Below are 20805 nucleotides of genomic sequence, written 5' to 3' on the forward strand. Positions count from 1 at the left end.
TGTACTCTTGATGTAGGCTTAATGTACTCTTGATGTAGGCTTAATGTACTCTTGATGTAGGCTTAATGTACTCTTGATGTAGGCTTAATGTACTCTTGATGTAGGCTTAATGTACTCTTGATGTAGGCTTAATGTACTCTTGATGTAGGCTTAATGTACTCTTGATGTAGGCTTGATGTAGGCTTGATGTAGGCTTGATGTAGGCTTGATGTAGGCTTAATGTACTCTTGATGTAGGCTTGAGGCTTGATGTAGGCTTAATGTACTCTTGATGTAGGCTTGATGTAGGCTTGATGTAGGCTTGAGGCTTGATGTAGGCTTAATGTACTCTTGATGTAGGCTTGAGGCTTGATGTAGGCTTGTGACTTGACATTTACATTTACATTTAGTCATTTAGCTTACACTTTTATCCAAAGCGACTTACAAGTTCTGTACGACAAGTCAGCAGGAAGGGTACAACTCTTTCAGCCGAGTAACAATGTTCATCAAACAGTGTTGAAACTTGGGTGCTGCAGTGTTGAGTGCATAGTATAGTAGGTAGTAATATGGACAAGGAAGATTAATTAGTGGAAGAGTGCATAATAGTAGAAGACAGTAAGAAGTAGGGATTTCCCGATCCGATCACGTTTTTTTTAATTTACCCTCCCGAAGCTCGGATAGGAGTGGGTCTGAGGTGGCCAGAAGATATAGAGTAGAGCGGTACCCTTAATGTAGGCTTGAGGTACCCTTGATGTAGGCTTGAGGTACCCTTGATTTAGGCTTGATGTAGGCTTGAGACTTGATGTAGGTGTAACAGATCGGTTCGGACATGCCCCGAGTGGGAGTTGAACCCCGGTCTCCCGTGTGACGGGCGGCATCACAGACCACTATACCAAGAGGTGAATTCACTTCTAAGTAATGGGTCTGGATGCCTCTGGGGAGTGAGTTTACTTGCAGTACCGCTGCCGTCCACAGTCACTTCACAACACTGTCCATCGTGACTGTAGGATAGACACACGGTACTCCGTTACATAGGCTTGATGCTTGGTGTAAGCTAAGTCTCATCTGTGAGTGAAATTGTTTCTATGATGATACCATGTAGGACTGGGAGGTGTACCGAATATGCAGGTATACTGTCATCGATCTCCATGCAAATATATGAATTTTTACTATACCGTTGTTCACAATATTTACATTGTAAAAAATACAGTACTGTATATACAGACATACTGTATATTTTTTTGTTAATCAAAAGATTGTTCCTTGCAGCAGTATTAAAAAAGTTAAATAATTGACTATTCTGAATGACATAGCTCTGTGACAATTATATTACAAAAAATATGTCATATTGTAATCTATACTGAAAAACATATACCATCAAATACCGTTATACAGCCAGAACTAAGAAAAGTATGTACATGGCCCAGCCCTACTACCATGTGTTCATGTTGTGTTATGCATCTGTTTTGCATATGCTGATTTTCTTTTCTTTATGGACATAAAGATATAACTCAAATGTGTGTGTGTGTGTGTGTGTGTGTGTGTGTGTGTGTGTGTGTGTGTGTGTGTGTGTGTGTGTGTGTGTGTGCGTGTGTGTGTGTACTCTACAGGGATATAAAGTGGTAGTCAAAGGTGTATTCTCTGTGTGTGCTGTGCTGTTGTTTTAGATCTAATTGTGAACAGCGTTGAAGCTAAGGCTGAGGTTAGACTAGTGTATTCCTGGCGTTTTTTTATACGTTTTTGACGACGTATCATGTCCTATCTACACAGAAACGCGTTTTTTGGCGTTTTTTTGTGGATACGGCTGAAACGCAAAATTGTGTTTGCGTTTGGAGATACGCAAAAAAACGAGTCGACAAACAGCGTGTAGTCAGCACGCTAGCCGTTGTTGCGAAAACGCCCATGCGCAGTAGATACCATCTGCGTGCCCTTCCGGTGACAGCAGAGTGTGTGTGTGTGTGTGTGGGACAGAGCTCCGTGTCCCAAATAGCTTCAGCTACCATGTGTTGTCAAGTTATTGTTATAAGGACCCCAGTCCAAGCTACAACAGTCTGCATTCCCTTAACAATTGTTTGTATTGAGCCGTATTGTATTGTACCCATATGCAATATGTTAAATAAAGTTTACATCCATTCATTCTGCTAGCATTACCGATGGCATGAGCAGCTGGCTAACGTGAGCTATCAGGATTCAGACCCTGTTAGCTCAGAGTTCCTCTTTCAACTTAAGAAGCATTAAACAAAATGGCCCAGTCATCTATTCACCTTTGTTTAATACACACAGCGTTGTCTCTAATGTTATCTAACTACTGATAGCTCGCGATATCATCAGTTTTGATGCTGGCTAAGTAGCGTGAGCTAACAATGCTACAATGCTACCGATCGTTTTTTAGCCTAAACTATCCGCTCTTGGTGGTCACTTGTGTTGATGTTAGTTTTGTTTCATCAACAAATGACAGGCAGAACACACAGTGAATGTATCCGTTTTGTTTATTGCACTTTTATTAGGCTTTGCTGAAAAAAGAATTGCTGCATTGAGCAAGATGGTGGCGCGGCATAGGCGCCTGCCTTGTTGACATTTTCTTTGCTGGAGCTTCCAGGAAGTGTATTGGCACATTCGTTCTGATTGGTTGAAATTGCCTTCATGTTTGCCACCTACTGCCACCTACTGCTTTGGCAGTGTACTACATCAGTGTGCTTGGCTGACAAAAACGAAAAAAAAACGAAAGTGTGACTCGAGGCGCATGACGTCGCGGCGATACGCGGCGATGCGTATAAGAAAACAATACGAAGATGATACGAAAGGTGTAACCTCAGCCTAACAGGAGCTCAGAGGTAAACAGCAGGGCCTGGGAGATAACATAGTACCAAAATAGTGGCCTGTAAATGGGCCGACATATTAGAAACATGGGGGGGTTGCATAAGAATGCCAGTGTGCCCTGTTAAAGAAAGTACGATTTCACACTACATGCTTGTAAAATGTAAAGGCATTAACCCTTTCAGGTTGACATTTTTGCAAGTTTCTAGAGAAATTCAAGAAATTCTAGAACTCCATAGGTTCCAACGACTAGTAGCCATAGTTACGTTGTCCTCAGAATGTTAACCCTTTTACTACCACACTACATAAGGTTAACCCTTTCACTACCACAGTGTGGTACCGTCTGTAGTGTGGTAGTGAAAGGGTTAATCTTCTGTAGTGTGGTGGTGAAAGGGTTAAGCTCTCACATGTACTGTACACCTGCCAGGCATTAAGAGAGTATCTCACCATCTCCAGTGTGTCCTCGTCCAGCTCGTTCGCCTTGTCCATGATCTGAGGTGATGACGGTTTCTCTGGAAAAACACGAAAAGGAGAGAATTAATCATCACGGGAGGATGGGTGGAAGAGGGCTGTTCCTACTTCCTCATTGCTACTTTCCTAGTTTTCCTGTTTTTCTATCTTGCCTACAGAACTTAGAAGGTCAGCGTTACACCAGGACTATTATTACTGTAGCAAATGTAGAGAGACTGGGAAGTAGATTATAACCCACTTGTTGAGCCGGTCCCTTATTACTATTGTCACTTGTATTATTCATACTATTTGCATTTCTTTGAGGTTGGCTATGACTTCAGTCTACCGTCAGTTAATAATAACCCTGCTATTTCTTTCAGGCGTGTTCAATCAGTCCAGTCACTGGAATTTCCCCGTGAGGGATTAATAAAAGATATCCTTATCCTTATTTCGTGCTGGGCATGTATGTATGTATACAAAAATAAAATAAAAAATGTCCTGCCACATAATTACTTCAAAATGCAAATCACAGCCTAGTCATAAGGAAGCTGTGATGCATGGATGGTATTTTTATGTATTTAAAAAATAATAATAAACTCCCCAATATATTTCCATAATAATTGGCAACTGTGACTAAATCCAGTGTGCAACCAACAGAATTATAATTAGGCAATACAATACTGTCACTACTTGTTAGTAATCTATCTACAGATCTTCGAATAAAATGTCCATTTCCCAAGAACATAAAACACCTGTGTGGATGGAAACAAGACTACAACTAGTAGCACTCTCAGCTAAGGCTGTGTAATATGGAAATAAATATGTATCACAATATACAAAAGGAAATATTTTGGTATTTTTGAGGAAACTAAATAATACCATTCTGAGAGTGGCTGTTTTGTGTATTGGTGCATCTTGTTGGTGTTGCTGTGGTCATGGCCTGGAATTCATAGTTCAGTTTTTCATTTCACAACTGCATGAGCATCCAGCAGGCTTACTGTGAATAAGGACCGTGAAGGGGTACTCTAACAGGTTGTCGTCTGACACCATCCAGCAGGCTTACTGTGAATAAGGACCGTGAAGGGGTACTCTAACAGGTTACTTACTGTGAATAAGGACCGTGACGGGGTACTCTAACAGGTTACTTACTGTGAATAAGGACCGTGACGGGGTACTCTAACAGGTTACTTACTGTGAATAAGGACCGTGACGGGGTACTCTAACAGGTTACTTACTGTGAATAAGGACCGTGACGGGGTACTCTAACAGGTTTCTTACTGTGAATAAGGACCGTGACGGGGTACTTACTGTGAATAAGGACCGTGACGGGGTACTCTAACAGGTTACTTACTGTGAATAAGGACCGTGACGGGGTACTCTAACGGGTTACTTACTGTGAATAAGGACCGTGACGGGGTACTCTAACAGGTTACTTACTGTGAATAAGGACCGTGACGGGGTACTCTAACAGGTTACTTACTGTGAATAAGGACTGTGACGGGGTACTCTAACAGGTTACTTACTGTGAATAAGGACCGTGACGGGGTACTCTAACAGGTTGTCGTCTGACACCATCATGCAGGTGAACGTCCGCTGGTCCCTCAGGGTCGCCCGGCTGATCAGCAGGCTGGAGTTGTCGGCGATGGTGACGCGCGTGGCATACTCGCCCGTGGGCTGCCCCGTGCGCTCGCCTGTCTCGGCCTTTTTGACCATCAGGTCCCCGTAGGTGCTGTCGTCTTTCTCCTGGAACGTGTCGGGAGGAAAACGTTGGGGGAAGAGATGATTATTGTAATCGTTAACCCCCCCCCCCCTGCGCGAGACCGCTGGACACGTCTCAAACAAACGTCTTTTGTGATGAACAGAGAAGGTTCAATATTTACCTTGGTTTCTGTGGTAAAAGAAAAAATATGCATATTCAGCCAAACCCTCTACATATCCCATTGGAGTGAATGGAGCCTGTGCCTAATCTAGTCTCATAAGGTGGGGGGGGGGGTGTAAGTCCACCAATGCTGTGCCTAGTGTAGTTCACATGACGTATTGCAGGAAGTGAGAAGGACTTGGTTAGTCTCCCTCTGAAATGTCTCTGGTAACACTTAAGATTTACATCTCCTGTGGCGGCTGAGTGGCGCAGTGGGCAAGGCGCTCGCCACCAACGCAGGAGATGCTGGGTTCGAGCCCAGCTCTCGGCGTTGCTAACCGTCATACTAACACAATTGGCAAGTGTTAGAGGGTGGGAAAGCCGGTGGGTGGGGATTGGACGGTGTGGACAGCGACTCCTACAGGTCGGTTGGGTGACGCCGGTGCGGCGGAAATAGGAAGTATCGGGGGCAGCGTGAGCCTCCCACGCGTTACTCCTCGCCGCTGAGAGTTCGAGCTGCTGCAGTGAAAATATGCGACAGGACAGGCTGCCTCCTCGTGTACCGGAGGGGACACGTGATGCAAGGCTTCTATCCTCACTACAGCCGACCAGTGGGAGGCATAGTCTAGCAACTTTCAAGACAGGGGAGGGAAGAATTGGAAATACGAAATTGGGATGGGAGAAAAAATTTAAAATGGGGAGAAAAAGTGGATAAAAAAAAAAGATTTACATCTCCTCCCTGAATGGTACAGTAGATGGTAAATGGACTGCATTTATATGGCACTTTATCCAAAGCACTTGTGCCTCACATTCAGCCATTCAATTATGTCAAAGACTAATAATGCAATAAGATATTGAGAGACACAAAAAAAAACGTCATAGATATAAATAGGAGCGTCTCCAATAACAGCAGAAACTGAACAATACCTTGCTAACTGCTTGACCCTTCTCTTGTCTCCCAGCAGAGGAGGCTGAATGGAGTCGAATGCATAAATGTTGTAGGGGGAATCATAGCAATCATGTCAGAGAGCTATAGTGCATAGCGATAGAAGGCAAGCACTATCCTCAATGCACTTCAGCCCAGCTTTCAATGCAAAGGACTTGAGTTTGGTTGCACAAAACAAGTTTAGAAAATTGCCTGAGACAGTTACAACAAACACCTCAGACTGATCCCTTAACCGTCGGTAGTGTGATAGTAAAGGGTTAACCTTCTGTCGTGTGGCAGTGAAAGGGTTAACCGGCTGTCGTGTGGCAGTGAAAGGGTTAACTGTTTTGGTAGTGCGGCGGTGAAAGGGTTAAGTAGGCCGTTTACCACAGTTAGAACGTCATTGTTGTCACTCTGAAACCGTCTAAAATGTCGAAGGAAAAGAAGACCAAATTGGACAGAGGAAGAAAAAGCATATTCTACTTGATGAATATGCTGAGAGGAAACATATTCTCCAGAGGAAATATGATCCAATGGTTACATCTAGTCTGAAACAAGGAATGTGGCAGGAGATAACGCATAAACTAAACACAAGAAATCTGGCAGTGAAAGGCACAAATGATAATTTCTTTTTTAAATAAATCATAATAATAATATATATATATTAAATAATAATAATAATAATAATAATAATAATAATAATAATAATAATAATAATAATAATAATAATAATAATAATAATAATAATAATAATAATAATAATAATAATAATAATAATAATAATAATAATAATAAATTGTATTTGTATTGCACTTTTCATTCACTAGGATCCCAAAGTGCTACAGGGTTAAAACATAGTTACAAAAATAAAATAATTATTAATAATAATAAAAATAAAATTATAGTATAAACAGAAAATGTAAGACAACAGCACAAGAAAAAATTTAATCACAAGAAAAAAAGAAAAATCTAGCAATCAAAGGCCTTTTGAAACAGATAGGCCTGCTTTAAAAGACATGTTGTAGACTTGTTGAAGTTATTAAGTGGTTGTTTTGGGTACCTTAAGTGTTTGTTGTTAAGGGTGATTATGCAATGCCTAACTGATTTAAAGGAATTGCTTAGGATAAAAAAAAATACCTAAGGAAGAAAACTACAAAGTATTAGTAGTAAGTAGTAAGTAAAGACGGGACTTCGAACTCTCTAAGGATGGAAGACAGAGCTCACTTTTCTGCAGATGGAGTTTATTGGGAGTTTACCAGAAAAGTGAGCTCCTGTCTCTTCCATCCTTGGCCAGTCAATATTGAAGTTTTCTGGGTAAGAAATGTGCCTAGTTCATACAGAGAAATGATTACTGTCTATTTAAAAAATGAATCAAACCGTAAACAAAGAGGTCTATTGGAATGTTAGATCCTAATGTGAAAAACTGTGATTTGCCTTACCTTGTCCACTTTGCTGCTATCTTTTTTATGCTCATTTTATGTCTGTTTTATATGTCTGTACTCTATGCATTGCTCATTTTATGTCTGTCTTTTTTTTTTTTTTTTTGCTGCTGAGAAGCAATTTGAGCTGCAATTTTTTGTATGAAAGGTGCTATACAAATAAAGTTATTATTAAAGTTATTATTTGGCACCTTCTATTAACATATGTCTTAATGAATCTGCGGCTCCAGCGTGAAGACACCCAGGCCAGTGGGATTCCAAGTGAAACAAATCCACGTCAGATCAGACCCAGGTGCTGCGTACGAGACACTTCAATATCCCAAAGGAAATATCTACATGATTCAGATTCAGATTCAGATTCCTTTATGGTCACTTATTTCAGTACTTTACAGCAAGAACAGTGAAATTATATTTATTGTGGTCCCTCGACCATAGCAGCTTCTATCTTAATAGTAAGATAGATTCTTAATAATAAAATAAGATAAAAATACAATACATTTAGCATAGAATAAAATAAGATGACTAAAAATAAAGATGACTATATACAGTTCTAAAAGTGTGCAGTGCTGATCAGGATGTAGATATTATACTATATTATTACTTGTGTAATGAGATGAGTAATGTGCAAATCTTTTAGCAGTGCAAAATGCAATGTGCAATATGGTGTTATGGTGCAACAGTGTTTCTCAAGTGTAGCCTGGGGGGGACGGGGACGGGACGGGACATATCTTTGTTTGCGGACACGGAAAGTAGGTCAAATAACAACTTACATATTTCCATTTGGTGAACATGAGTTTTTCCGACGGGGCAGCTCCGTTGTTACACGGTATCACCAGAGTGTCTCCGTAAAGGCCGGTGACAGTGACCAGGCTCCGCACTAAAGACAAAAGAGGAAGAAAACAATGAGCTTTCAGTCAAACTTGTTAGTCGAACTTCCATGACCTAGTAGTGTGATGAGTCACACGGACAACAGCACCCTCTGAAGTCAGAGTGTTGTTTACGACTGGGGGGGCCCAGACTGTTGTGTCACACCAAAGGCTCTCTGGGTAGAAATCAAGTAGCGAGACGAGATAGGACTGTGTTTTAGCACTTTAGCCCACTGCTGCTGTTCAATTGGACAATATTACATTGTATTTTTGCACAATCGAAGGCGGGCATGGCCACCTTCATTTCACTATGTCTTGTGTATGTATGTGATGATTAAACCTCTTGAATCTTGAATCACAGTGCAACATTTCCTGCCAAAAAGGTACAATGGAGTGAGGGGGGGGGGGGGGGGGGGTTGCTATGGCAGCATAAGTCCATTGTGTGCAAAGCAGGAGGAGGAGAAAGATGGATGGATGGAGGTCAGATCTGAGTAGAGAGGCTGGTAAAGGTCTTCACGCTCCAACTGTTTCTCAGCTCGCACCTAAACAGGCAGAACAAGCCAGGGTTTAAATTCTGATCATTCCAAAGTAGTGAGATCAGAGGATGTGGTGAGTTGCCTGGGCAACGCGTGACTAAAGGAGCTTTGAGGGCTATTGTTCATCATGAGCCTCATGCAATTCCTTAATGCAGTTTCTGTATGAAAGGTGCTATACAAATAAAGTTTATTATTATTATTATTATTATTATTATTATTATTATTATTATTATTATTATTATTATTACAACTTCTGTATCCTGTCACTCAGCTGTCATGAGTGTTAATAATTTAGTCACCAAAATAAAACTACATTGAGCACATAAGGCTATCAACACACATCTTACCTGCCCACCGTGCATAAAGAGAAACTAGTTTTATGGGCCTTCCTGGTCACTCCAGTAGGCTACGCAAACTAAGACCAGGTTTCACCTCTAACTCCCTCTTAAATCACAACTCAGGGATGGTCAGTGTCATTTGTCATGTCCATACACGCAAAGAAGTCTTGTGCACAGTAGAAACAAAATAAATCCACATGCATGTTCTCATAAGAAGTACTTCCTAACTGAGATCCTGCTGTTTTCTTCCACTCCCAGAACTGGTAGAGCATGGAATACTAATTATTATACAACGACATGCAAATTTCTCGATTCTGATTGGCTGAAACAGTCAATTTACACGTATTTATTTTTCATAATCCCACGCTCTTGGTCCCAGGACCCGCCCACAACCGAATTACTATCACTCCGCCGTGCGACTTTGTAGAAAAAAACAAGATGGCGGACAATAATCTTTACAAATGGATATGTTGATAGCGTCATAACGACTAAATAAAAAACGATTCTGTCACGGCGAATGTCTTAGTTGCTTAAACAATGTTGGATGATGTATTTGATGGGTCATGAGTCATTGTGGAACAAAATAAAAATCGCGCGAATTGATTGATTGATTGATTAATTGCAAATTATATATATTTTTGTACCTACTTTCAATAGAAGCAGCTGGGAGGTGCGCTGTTTTAAGTGAGCATGGCCTATTGAATTGATTGATTGATTGCTAATTTTATTACTGTCCGCCTGGTTTCCAACTGGTTAAGTTTAGGCCCTCTTTCGAAGTTGGTTAAGGTTAGAGTTTGTCTTTAGAGCAGGGCGATAGACCACCAGCCCTGGTTCCAAACTCTAACCTTAACGAACTTCGAAAGAGGGCCTAAACTTAACCAGTTGGAAACAAGGCGGACAGTAATAAAATTAGCAATCAATCAATTCAATAACCCACGCTCACTTAAAACAGCGCACCTCCCAGCTGCTTCTATAGAAAGTAGGTAAAATAAATTAAAAAAATAGGGCGAAGAAAACTTTTTTTTCCTATAGGGCAAAGAAAACCTTTTTTAATTTGTTTGACCTACTTTCTATAGAAGCATCTAAGAATGAAGTTCTATAGAAAGTAGGTTAAAAACTAAAGAAAAGTTGGATGTGTTAGTTTGTTGGATGTCTTAGTTGAAAGACAGTTGGATGTGTTAGTTTGTTGGATGTCTTAGTTGAAAGACAGTTGGATGTGTTAGTTTGTTGGATGTCTTAGTTGAGAGACAGTTGGATGTGTTAGTTTGTTGGACTGACTGTCACTCAAAGTGCTTATGGGCGGAGCCAGGCCATAACAGCCTGAAATCTTGAGGCTGAAAAATTATGGTTTTGAGTACTTGATTAGAAATATAAAACAATGAATTTTTTTGAAAAAAACCTTACAAATGTCTTCAATAGACTAACAGGAATTGTGTAAAGTTGCCCAAATAGTGCTAGGAATAGCAGTACATAGCCCCTTTAACTCTTTCAGTGCCACTCACGAGATTTCTCATGTTTTTTTATAGGTGGTTGCTAGCCACTCACAAGATTTCTCTGATTTTTTTTTTTTTTTTTGCGATCTGAAAAATTATTGCATCACCCGAGCCTACCCGAGTATAGCCGAGGGGCGCCGACGATCACTGTGGAAAAAAGCGCCCCCTGTCGTCTCCCAGATGACATAAGTGATTTTGGAATGGACTCAATGAAAATGAATGGGGAAAAAAATCCGGTACTCCACATTTTCCAGTTCACTGATCCAGCCGGGGTTACCAGAGTTCATTCTGGAGCCTCAGATCCCCGCGGATCATGGAGTTCTACTGTATCGCGTTGGATCCATACACGTATCGATTTTTTCGAATGGTGATCAGGAATTGGAATATACCAGTTGGATACCATCTGATGTCAGGTAAGGACTCTATGTTATCAGTGGTAGGATAATCAGAGTAAGTTTGATGAAGTTATAAGCTGTTTTGTGAAATGTCTTCTTTCGGTTTCACTGTAAAAGTCCAAGAGGAAATCAACGAGGCGATTATCCGTGCGCGGCCGTAATGTGCGTGCGTGCACGTATAATATTGATCATCTAGCGTTTATTTGAAAACGATTCATAAAAAGGCCGACGAATATCAACGTTGTGGAATATTCCACTAAAAGACGATTTTCATAGAATGCTCCAGAATGAGCTGTTTTTTATATCAAAACGGGGGCTTTTCTAACTGCTCTGAAACGGCAACGACGCGATAAAAAAACAATCTGCCTTCACAGCACTGACTGGAAAATAGTCTTTGATAATGCGATGGGCAGATTAGACACATAGCCATAATTTAAAACATACATTAGGCGATATTAACGTTAACATTGGCGCTGATGGTGGCATTCAAGCGGTAAAACGGAAAACCAGGCGTGGCGCTGAAAGTGTTAAGACATATTACCAGCATGTTGGGGACTCAGAGTCATTGATTCTGTCTCAGTCGGTTCCAAGATAAGTCTTCCAAGAGAACTCTTTGGAAAATGTTGGGGAATGAGACCCGCTGTTAATTAGTAGTATTAGTCAAAATTAGTCATAATTTAAATGGGAAACTTTTATTTATTATATATTTCTTTTGTGCCCCCTCTGGGTGGTGGCGCCCTTAGCATTTGCCTATGCCAAAAACCGGCTCTGGCTCCACGGAGCCGCGGGCAGCTGTGTACACGTCTCTATGAAGGAGCATTTCATTGTTTACATGAATGAGACAAGTTGGTTTGCTCCTTCTCCTGGCTGTGACCTTTTGCACTTTGTTTCATTTGAGACGGCTCAACTATTCTAAGGGTCTGAGTGAGAATATCTAGCTCAGGGAATATAGGTCTGATCCCAATGCCACTTCAGAACAAGCCAGGTGTACAAATGCACACATGCATTTACATATGACTCACACATGTGGGTGCAGGCACACACACAAGCCTGCGCACACACATAATACACACACACACATATAATATATATACACACACACACACATGTGACTTACATATGACTCACACATGTGGGCGCAGGCCGCAGGCAGACACACAATCCTGTGCACGCACACACACACACACACACACACACACACACACACACACACACACACACACACACACACACACACACACACACACAAGCAGAGACTCTTTTTATCTATCTTTTTCTCACTCACACACATTGCACACTCTCTCATACAAGGCTATCATAGTCTGTAGCTAACTACTGTAGGCAGTATGTGGCTCAGGTCAGGGCCGTGTTAATGCATAGGCATTATAGGCACGTGCATATGTGATCTCGTGGGGGAGGGGGGCCCGAAAATGAACTTGAAAACAATTATGAAAATGATTTTCTTTATTTTTTTTCTTTATATATCTATTTTTATTTTAATTTTTTGTAGTACAAACATACTGAGAAATAAAACAGGTATTTTTATTTAAAAAAAAATCAGGTTCTGGTATCGTAATATGTAACGAGTTGTGTATCCCTTTAACTTACTGTGACGTGTGTGTTGGGGTGACGAGTAACGCGCCAGTGTGTGAATAAGTATATTGTCTATGATGGTGTGAATTCATGTTTTTCTAAAAATAAAAAATCTGTTTATTATTAACTTACCATTGACGCTACATAATTTTTTTTTTTTAAATACATGTCAATAATAGTGTAACCTCTTCTCTCTGAGCGGGAATGTAGGCTACGTTAATATCCGGTTACAAATATTTTCAAAAGTACCATGCCAAACATTTTTGTGTCGTCGACTTAGGGGTCAGCAAAAAGAAAGAAAAAAGAAAATGGAAGAAAAACATATTGAAAAGCAGAGAGAAGCTATGGGGCGATTCCTAAAAATACATAAAAAGGACGATTCAGTCGAACATAAGACACCCGGTGAGCTAACGTCCGAGCATCAGCCGGGAGCTACTGTAGCAACTATGCTAGCAATTTACCATCATCTGAGCTGCTGCCTACGGAATTTAGTAGGGTCATACGCTGCCGAATGCTGCATTGAAGCCATGTAATTTTTCGGTTGTATCCAGAGTCTTTATAATTTATTTTCTGCTTCTACAAAACGGTGGGAGATTCTCATGTCGCACCTTCGACATTCTGAGCATGGCCAGGAACGCAAGCTCGCGTTAAAAAAGCTTGTCTAGCACCAGATGGTCAGCAAGGGCTGATGCGACAAAACCCCCCGAGTGGGCTATAAGGCCATAAAGCAAGCCCTGGAAAGTATTCAGAACGATGAAGCGAATGCTAAAAGTGTTCAATGTGAATCAGGCCAGCTGAGTGGAACTACGGTGATGCAATGAAGCATACAAGCAGTTAGAGGGGAAATTCGGATTCCTCTCTCAGATTCATTCATTGAGCAGAACTGAAATTCGCTCAGCTGCAGATAAGTTGAGGAGACAATACCCACAGGACTTGGAGGAGAACTTTGTGGACGAGTTTTGCCACTTTGCTTTACTGTCTACAAATTTGGAGCAAGGCGCGTCAGCTGCAACAATGGTGAGTAACCTAATAACTTTTCCGCTGTGTGTTGAGCCATACTGTATATTATGTTCTGCCGTGTCATAGCATACTGTGTTATTTTTTGATGGGTCGCCGAGTCATACTGTACATGGTCTGCTATCTGCTTGTGTGTGATGGGCTGCCGAGTCATACTGTACATGGTCTGCTATCTGCTTGTGTGTGATGGGCTGCCGAGCCATACTATATGGTATAATATTGCAAAATGTGCGCACGACGAATAACGATGCATCCCGGTCTCGTAAGTCGTAAGATCCCTATTCGGCATTTTATTCTAAATAGAGTTCTGTCATTAAAAGTAAACTATCATTAAACTATAGCCTAGTAATTCACTATAAAACGTATATGGTCTGTGTTTTGTGACAGCGTCGCTGTCCATGGTGTTGAAGGTGTGTGTGTGTGTGTGTGTGTGACTCTTATAGGCACGTTATTGCATTTTTATCGTGTTGTGACTAAGTAGGCCACAATCATAATAATATGATTTGTGGCGTCTAATGAAGCTCGGTTGAATTTATTCCGCTACCCTGTAACACTGAGCTATGCTTGTGAAACGATGCCGCTACTTTACTATGTGCGCGACTGCGCGTCAGCGTTTCCGTTAGCCGGTAATTACCGGTATTTGACCGGCAAAATCTGTTGAAGTCCGACATATTTAATCTCTCCGGTCTTAATGTCCGGTGAAAATAATTCCCTCTAAGCACAATTTGATTATTTGAATTGTATTAAAATAGGCTAAAATTAAATAGCCTATGCGATGAACGAAACAATCATTACATTTGTTTCATCGTTGCTTCTAATAATGACAACGACGTTGTCAGCGAGAGCTTAGTTCTGGGTTTGCGAATGCATGTGCAGCTGCAGAGCCGGAGCAGCAGCGGCACAGTGCAGTACTCCAATTCAGCCATTGGCAATTCAGCTGTTGGGTGGGGGGCGCTGCTGAGCGGTCCCCAGATAGAGCCAGAAAAGAGCCAGAAAACAGCTGAATCTGCTGCTCTGCATCGACATACTCTCGCAAATAAGTCATTGGGAGGTGGAGAGAGAGAGAGTCGTCACGCAAACCCACGATAATGTTGCCGTCTCTCTCTGCCAAATTTCTCAGTTCTTCGCTTGATATAATTAATACAAATGTCCAATATAACGGAATTTGTTAGCTCATAAAAATGTGATTATAACAGACTGCTGTAGTGCTGTTTATTAATGTCGGGCGACTGCCCACAGACACCTATTTGATTTAAAGTCGGCAGCAGCACGGAGTCTCTGGACTTATTTTATTTGGAATATAATGACTATACGCAAAAGTAGCCTAGTTTTAAGTAAAAATATTATAAATCTACATGCCTTGATGATGTCATTCTTTTGTTTTGTTGTCATTCTTTTGCCTATCAATTGTTTTTAAGCTCAATAAACTCTGACCGAAATTTCTCTCATTTGACCGGTAGATTGAAATCTACCGGACACTGAGGCCGGCAACAATTTTTTCTAACGGAAACCCTGCTGCGCGTGCATGTTTTTTTGGGGAGGGGGGCCCAGAAATCGTCAGAGCCTATGTCAGAGCCTGAGCTTAACACGGCCCTGGCTGGGGTGGGGTGGTGGGGCTGTGTGTCAACAAAGCGGTAGCGTTTTCCATTACCTACACAGGTATGGGAGGCCATGGCAACAAGTAGTCGTCAGGAAGAGATAAACGAGGAGGAGGTGAAGAAGGGAGGAGGGAAGGAGGAAGGGAGGAGGGAAGGAGGAAGGGAGGAGGGAACGAGGACATGTGCAAATGGTGTGTTTTCTTCCCCAACAGAAGCTGGCGGCATTCAGCTTAAAGCAAACAGCAGCACAAGGCTTGACGACACGTACCCCTGCATTTGTTTGACGAGGTGGAAAAAGCAATCCTACGCCAAGTCCTTGGCATCCCCGGGATAAGTTCTTCAGATCAGGAACGAGAGATAAGACTTGTGCTGTAACTGTGTGTAGGGATGGGTACCGAATTCGGTACTTTTAAAGGTACTTACCGAAACACGTCGGTACTACCGAGTATCGATTCATGTGAGATACAAAAAAAAAGTAAACATTATTATTATATATTTTTTTACACTCTATTTTTTATAATTCTTTTCCTTTTTTCTTTTCATGTCAACATTCACACGCACAATATACGCTTACCTAGGATTTGACTTGATTCAACAACAAAGCAGTCGGGGCAATGGCAAGCCGAAAACTGTCGAAAGTGTAGTTATTTGAAGTTTAGATATTTTTTTTCACAACTGATGTAGGTAAATTACATTTTTAGAGACTAAAGTACCGAAAAAAGGTACCGTTGGGTACCGGTATCGATTAAATGTGAAAGGTACCCATCCCTAACTGTGTGAGAGGAGTTCCAAGTCAAAACTATGATCGCGGAGAATAACAGATATCCTTCATCCACCACATGGTTCTTTGTTCTGTGTCGCAATTTGTGAACTTGTCCTTTTTTATAGTCTCGGTTTTTCACAAAGATTCATGCTTTATGCTAATCAGGTGACCCTCAGACCCCTTATATATACCACCCAAAACAAAAATGTAATTCTTAAATTCTAAATGTTTGCGTCTCTAGCAGAAATGCGAATTGTTTTTTTTGTACAGTGATCATTAAATATAGAATATAGAATATAGAAATGTGTCCTCTGCTCATTTTGGAGCAGTGGGCACAGACTCCAGTGCTGATGCCAGTGCCTTGGTCAGTGGTAATGGTAGGAGTATGTACCTACTACCTAGTTACTGTAGCATGCATGTATTACAGTACTCAGAGGAAACCCACGCTAAAATTCTACAGGGTCATTTGCATAGTAGATAAAGATAAAATACTGAATATATGAAACAACACCTCTTGTTGTGGCCCAAACTATGGAAGGTTTGAGCACACCTGGCCTTCTCTTCAGTAAAACTACAGCTTAGAATTCAGCAAGTTCTTCATTTCCTCCTGGGCACACTTAAACTTAGTACCAAGATGTCTCAAGCAAAAGCTTGCAATCACTTCTGCCCTGAAGACATGCGTTTGTCTGCCCTGGCATCTACAGTATAAGGCATCTGCTCTTACCTTACTATTATGCAACATATTACAGTAACAAAGGACTCCAGAGCAGGTGAAAACAGGCCTTGCTTTGCGAAATAAACCTTAAATCATTTAGATGTGGTTTTAAATACGCAGATTTAGATGATATACATAAAGTATTCACACAAGTCCCAACCCATCAACACCACCAGTCACAGACCTGCTTTTTGCAGAGTCAGATCTAAACAAAATGTTGTATTCAAGGTGTAAGGTAATAGTATAAGTATATAATTATAGTATATTCAAACACTAATATACACTAATATAGATGATCAAATGATCTAGAACAGCGGTTCTCAAACTGTCTGGTTTGTGTAAGTTCCCCCTCAACTGGTTCCTCCTCCACCTTCCTTCTAATGTAGCATCAAGTGAACAGATCACATGACAGACAAAGGCCCTTTGCCCCAAGCTACAGAAAATATATACATTATGAAATTGTGTAATGTTGTAATGTGGCAAATAGTATCATACCGTTTTTCACGATTGCTAAAACACAAAACACAATACCCTAAACCCTCCTCCTCCGTAGTATTTACCCCTTTTTGCATTTACAGTAGTTGTGATACAGTTTCTTTCGATTGCTTACTGTAAGCACGATTTTGAAAACAGGGCCCGAAACACTACACACAATTAGTACAACCACACACACAATAAGCAGAACACCTCAGATCCTTTGATAAATGAAACACACTTGTAAAAATTATACACTAATTTATATTACAGTAAAAAAAACATTTGACCGTTATTCACAATTGCTCAAACACATTTCACAAAACTGCCCTCCCTTTTCACAAAACTCTAAACACAAAACACACACAATTAAATATTGATTATAAATGTTGATTACCTGTAAATGTTTTTCTGCCTTTTACAAGGCAATGTTGCTTACTGTAATGACTGACTGACTGGCTGACTGACTGACTGACTGACTGACTGACTGGCTGACTGACTGACTGACTGACTGACTGACTGACTGACTGACTGACTGACTGACTGACTGACTGACTGACTGACTGACTGACTGACTGGCTGGCTGGCTGGCTGGCTGGCTGGCTGGCTGGCTGGCTGGCTGACTGGCTGGCTGGCTGACTGACTGACTGACTGACTGGCTGGCTGGCTGGCTGGCTGGCTGGCTGGCTGGCTGGCTGGCTGGCTGACTGACTGACTGACTGACTGACTGACTGACTGACTGACTGACTGACTGACTGACTGACTGACTGACTGACTGACTGACTGACTGACTGACTGACTGACTGACTGACTGACTGACTGACTGACTGACTGACTGACTGACTGACTGACTGACTGACTGACTGACTGACTGACTGACTGACTGACTGACTGACTGACTGACTGACTGACTGACTGACTGACTGACTGACTGACTGACTGACTGACTGACTGACTGACTGACTGACTGACTGACTGACTGACTGACTGACTGACTGACTGACTGACTGACTGACTGACTGACTGACTGACTGACTGACTGACTGACTGACTGACTGACTGACTGACTGACTGACTGACTGACTGACTGACTGACTGACTGACTGACTGACTGACTGACTGACTGACTGACTGACTGACTGACTGACTGACTGACTGACTGACTGACTGACTGACTGACTGACTGACTGACTGACTGACTGACTGACTGACTGACTGACTGACTGACTGACTGACTGACTGACTGACTGACTGACTGACTGACTGACTGACTGACTGACTGACTGACTGACTGACTGACTGACTGACTGACTGACTGACTGACTGACTGACTGACAGGGCCCGAAACACTACACACAATTAGTACAACCACACACACAATAAGCAGAACACCTCAGATCCTTTGATAAATGAAACACACTTGTAAAAATTATACACTAATTTATATTACAGTAAAAAAAACATTTGACCGTTATTCACAATTGCTCAAACACATTTCACAAAACTGCCCTCCCTTTTCACAAAACTCTAAACACAAAACACACACAATTAAATATTGATTATAAATGTTGATTACCTGTAAATGTTTTTCTGCCTTTTACAAGGCAATGTTGCTTACTGTAATGACTGACTGACTGGCTGACTGACTGACTGACTGACTGACTGACTGACTGACTGACTGACTGACTGACTGACTGACTGACTGACTGACTGACTGACTGACTGACTGACTGACTGACTGACTGACTGACTGACTGACTGACTGACTGACTGACTGACTGACTGACTGACTGACTGACTGACTGACTGACTGACTGACTGACTGACTGACTGACTGACTGACTGACTGACTGACTGACTGACTGACTGACTGACTGACTGACTGACTGACTGACTGACTGACTGACTGACTGACTGACTGACTGACTGACTGACTGACTGACTGACTGACTGACTGACTGACTGACTGACTGACTGACTGACTGACTGACTGACTGACTGACTGACTGACTGACTGACTGACTGACTGACTGACTGACTGACTGACTGACTGACTGACTGACTGACTGACTGACTGACTGACTGACTGACTGACTGACTGACTGACTGACTGACTGACTGACTGACTGACTGACTGACTGACTGACTGACTGACTGACTGACTGACTGACTGACTGACTGACTGACTGACTGACTGACTGACTGACTGACTGACTGACTGACTGACTGACTGACTGACTGACTGACTGACTGACTGACTGACTGACTGACTGACTGACTGACTGACTGACTGACTGACTGACTGACTGACTGACTGACTGACTGACTGACTGACTGACTGACTGACTGACTGACTGACTGACTGACTGACTGACTGACTGACTGACTGACTGACTGACTGACTGACTGACTGACTGACTGACTGACTGACTGACTGACTGACTGACTGACTGACTGACTGACTGACTGACTGACTGACTGACTGACTGACTGACTGACTGACTGACTGACTATCAACTTTAAGGTTGTAAAAACAAACAAAAAACAAAGACATAATATTTCTCATTCACGAGTATGTCACTCTCTAACACAATGAGTTTAAACCATCCTTTACAAAATATGTGTACTGGTATGTACACCTGTATATACCCACTACAAGACATGCCAGCTATGGCAGCTGCGAAATGTGACTGCTCATGTCGAGCAAACATCCAAATCAAACACACCATCTCTGGAAAGGTATATCTCCTGTGAATTAAGTCAGACCCCCCTGGCCCTGGGTACAAAACACCTTGGCCTTATAGGAAAATTAACACTATCTGCCTGTATTCTCCAGCTGTTTGCATGTGTGAGAGAGAGAGAGAGAGAGAGAGAGAGAGAGAGAGAGAGAGAGAGAGAGAGAGAGAGAGAGAGAGAGAGAGAGAGAGAGAGAGAGGGGGGGGAGGGAGAGAGAGAGAGAGAAGCAGAAAGAGAGTATGAGAGTGTGTAATATGTTTGAGTGAGAAAAGGAGAAAGAGATTCAATGAGTCTTTGCTTATGTGAGTGAGTGAGTGAGTGAGTGAGTGAGTGAGTGAGTGAGTGAGTGAGTGAGTATGTGTGTGTGTGTGTGTGTGTGTGTGTGTGTGTGTGTGTGTGTGTGTGTGTGTGTGTGTGTGTGTGTGTGTGTGTGTGTGTGTGTGTGCGTGTGCGTGCCTGCACAGTACACACATGTGTGAGTCATTAGACTGGTGCTCCTGATCAAACCCAGGCTGAGCGCTGGCTAAAAATGAGAGATGAGTCGGTCTGCTTCAGCGGAGAGCAGTGATCTCACTGTCTGTTGACTTTGTCACCTGTAGAGATATGAGGAGACGTTTTCAACTAGCCCTCACAGCGTCTTGGCTACTGTCGGGCAAAGAATGTTGCATCTCCGAAAGGGCCTCTTGACTTTAACCTGTGTCATGAAATAGCTATACAGAGACTAAACAACATGGACGCCATGGTCACACTTTCAACATGGATGCCATGGTCAATCTCAATGATTGTGGTAGTTTGATACTTTGGTAATTTCAGT

General features: G+C 41.9%; 1 protein-coding gene across 2 annotated transcripts in view; it reads right to left on the reverse strand.

Annotated features, from left to right (window-relative positions):
* Positions 1-20805, reverse strand: part of alcama (activated leukocyte cell adhesion molecule a) — a 124023-nt gene that overhangs the window by 33755 nt on the left and 69463 nt on the right. For both annotated transcript variants that reach the window (XM_084320305.1, XM_084320304.1), the window contains exons 2-4: positions 8238-8344; positions 4769-4988; positions 3243-3307 (exon numbers count right to left, since the gene is read on the reverse strand). In XM_084320305.1, coding sequence (XP_084176431.1) covers positions 3243-3307; positions 4769-4988; positions 8238-8344 — 392 coding nt within the window. The remainder of the gene's footprint in view (positions 1-3242; positions 3308-4768; positions 4989-8237; positions 8345-20805) is intronic.

The sequence above is a fragment of the Notolepis coatsorum genome (genome assembly GCF_963971535.1).
Source record: "Notolepis coatsorum genome assembly, chromosome: 8".
NCBI classification, from domain to species: Eukaryota; Metazoa; Chordata; class Actinopteri; order Aulopiformes; family Paralepididae; genus Notolepis; species Notolepis coatsorum.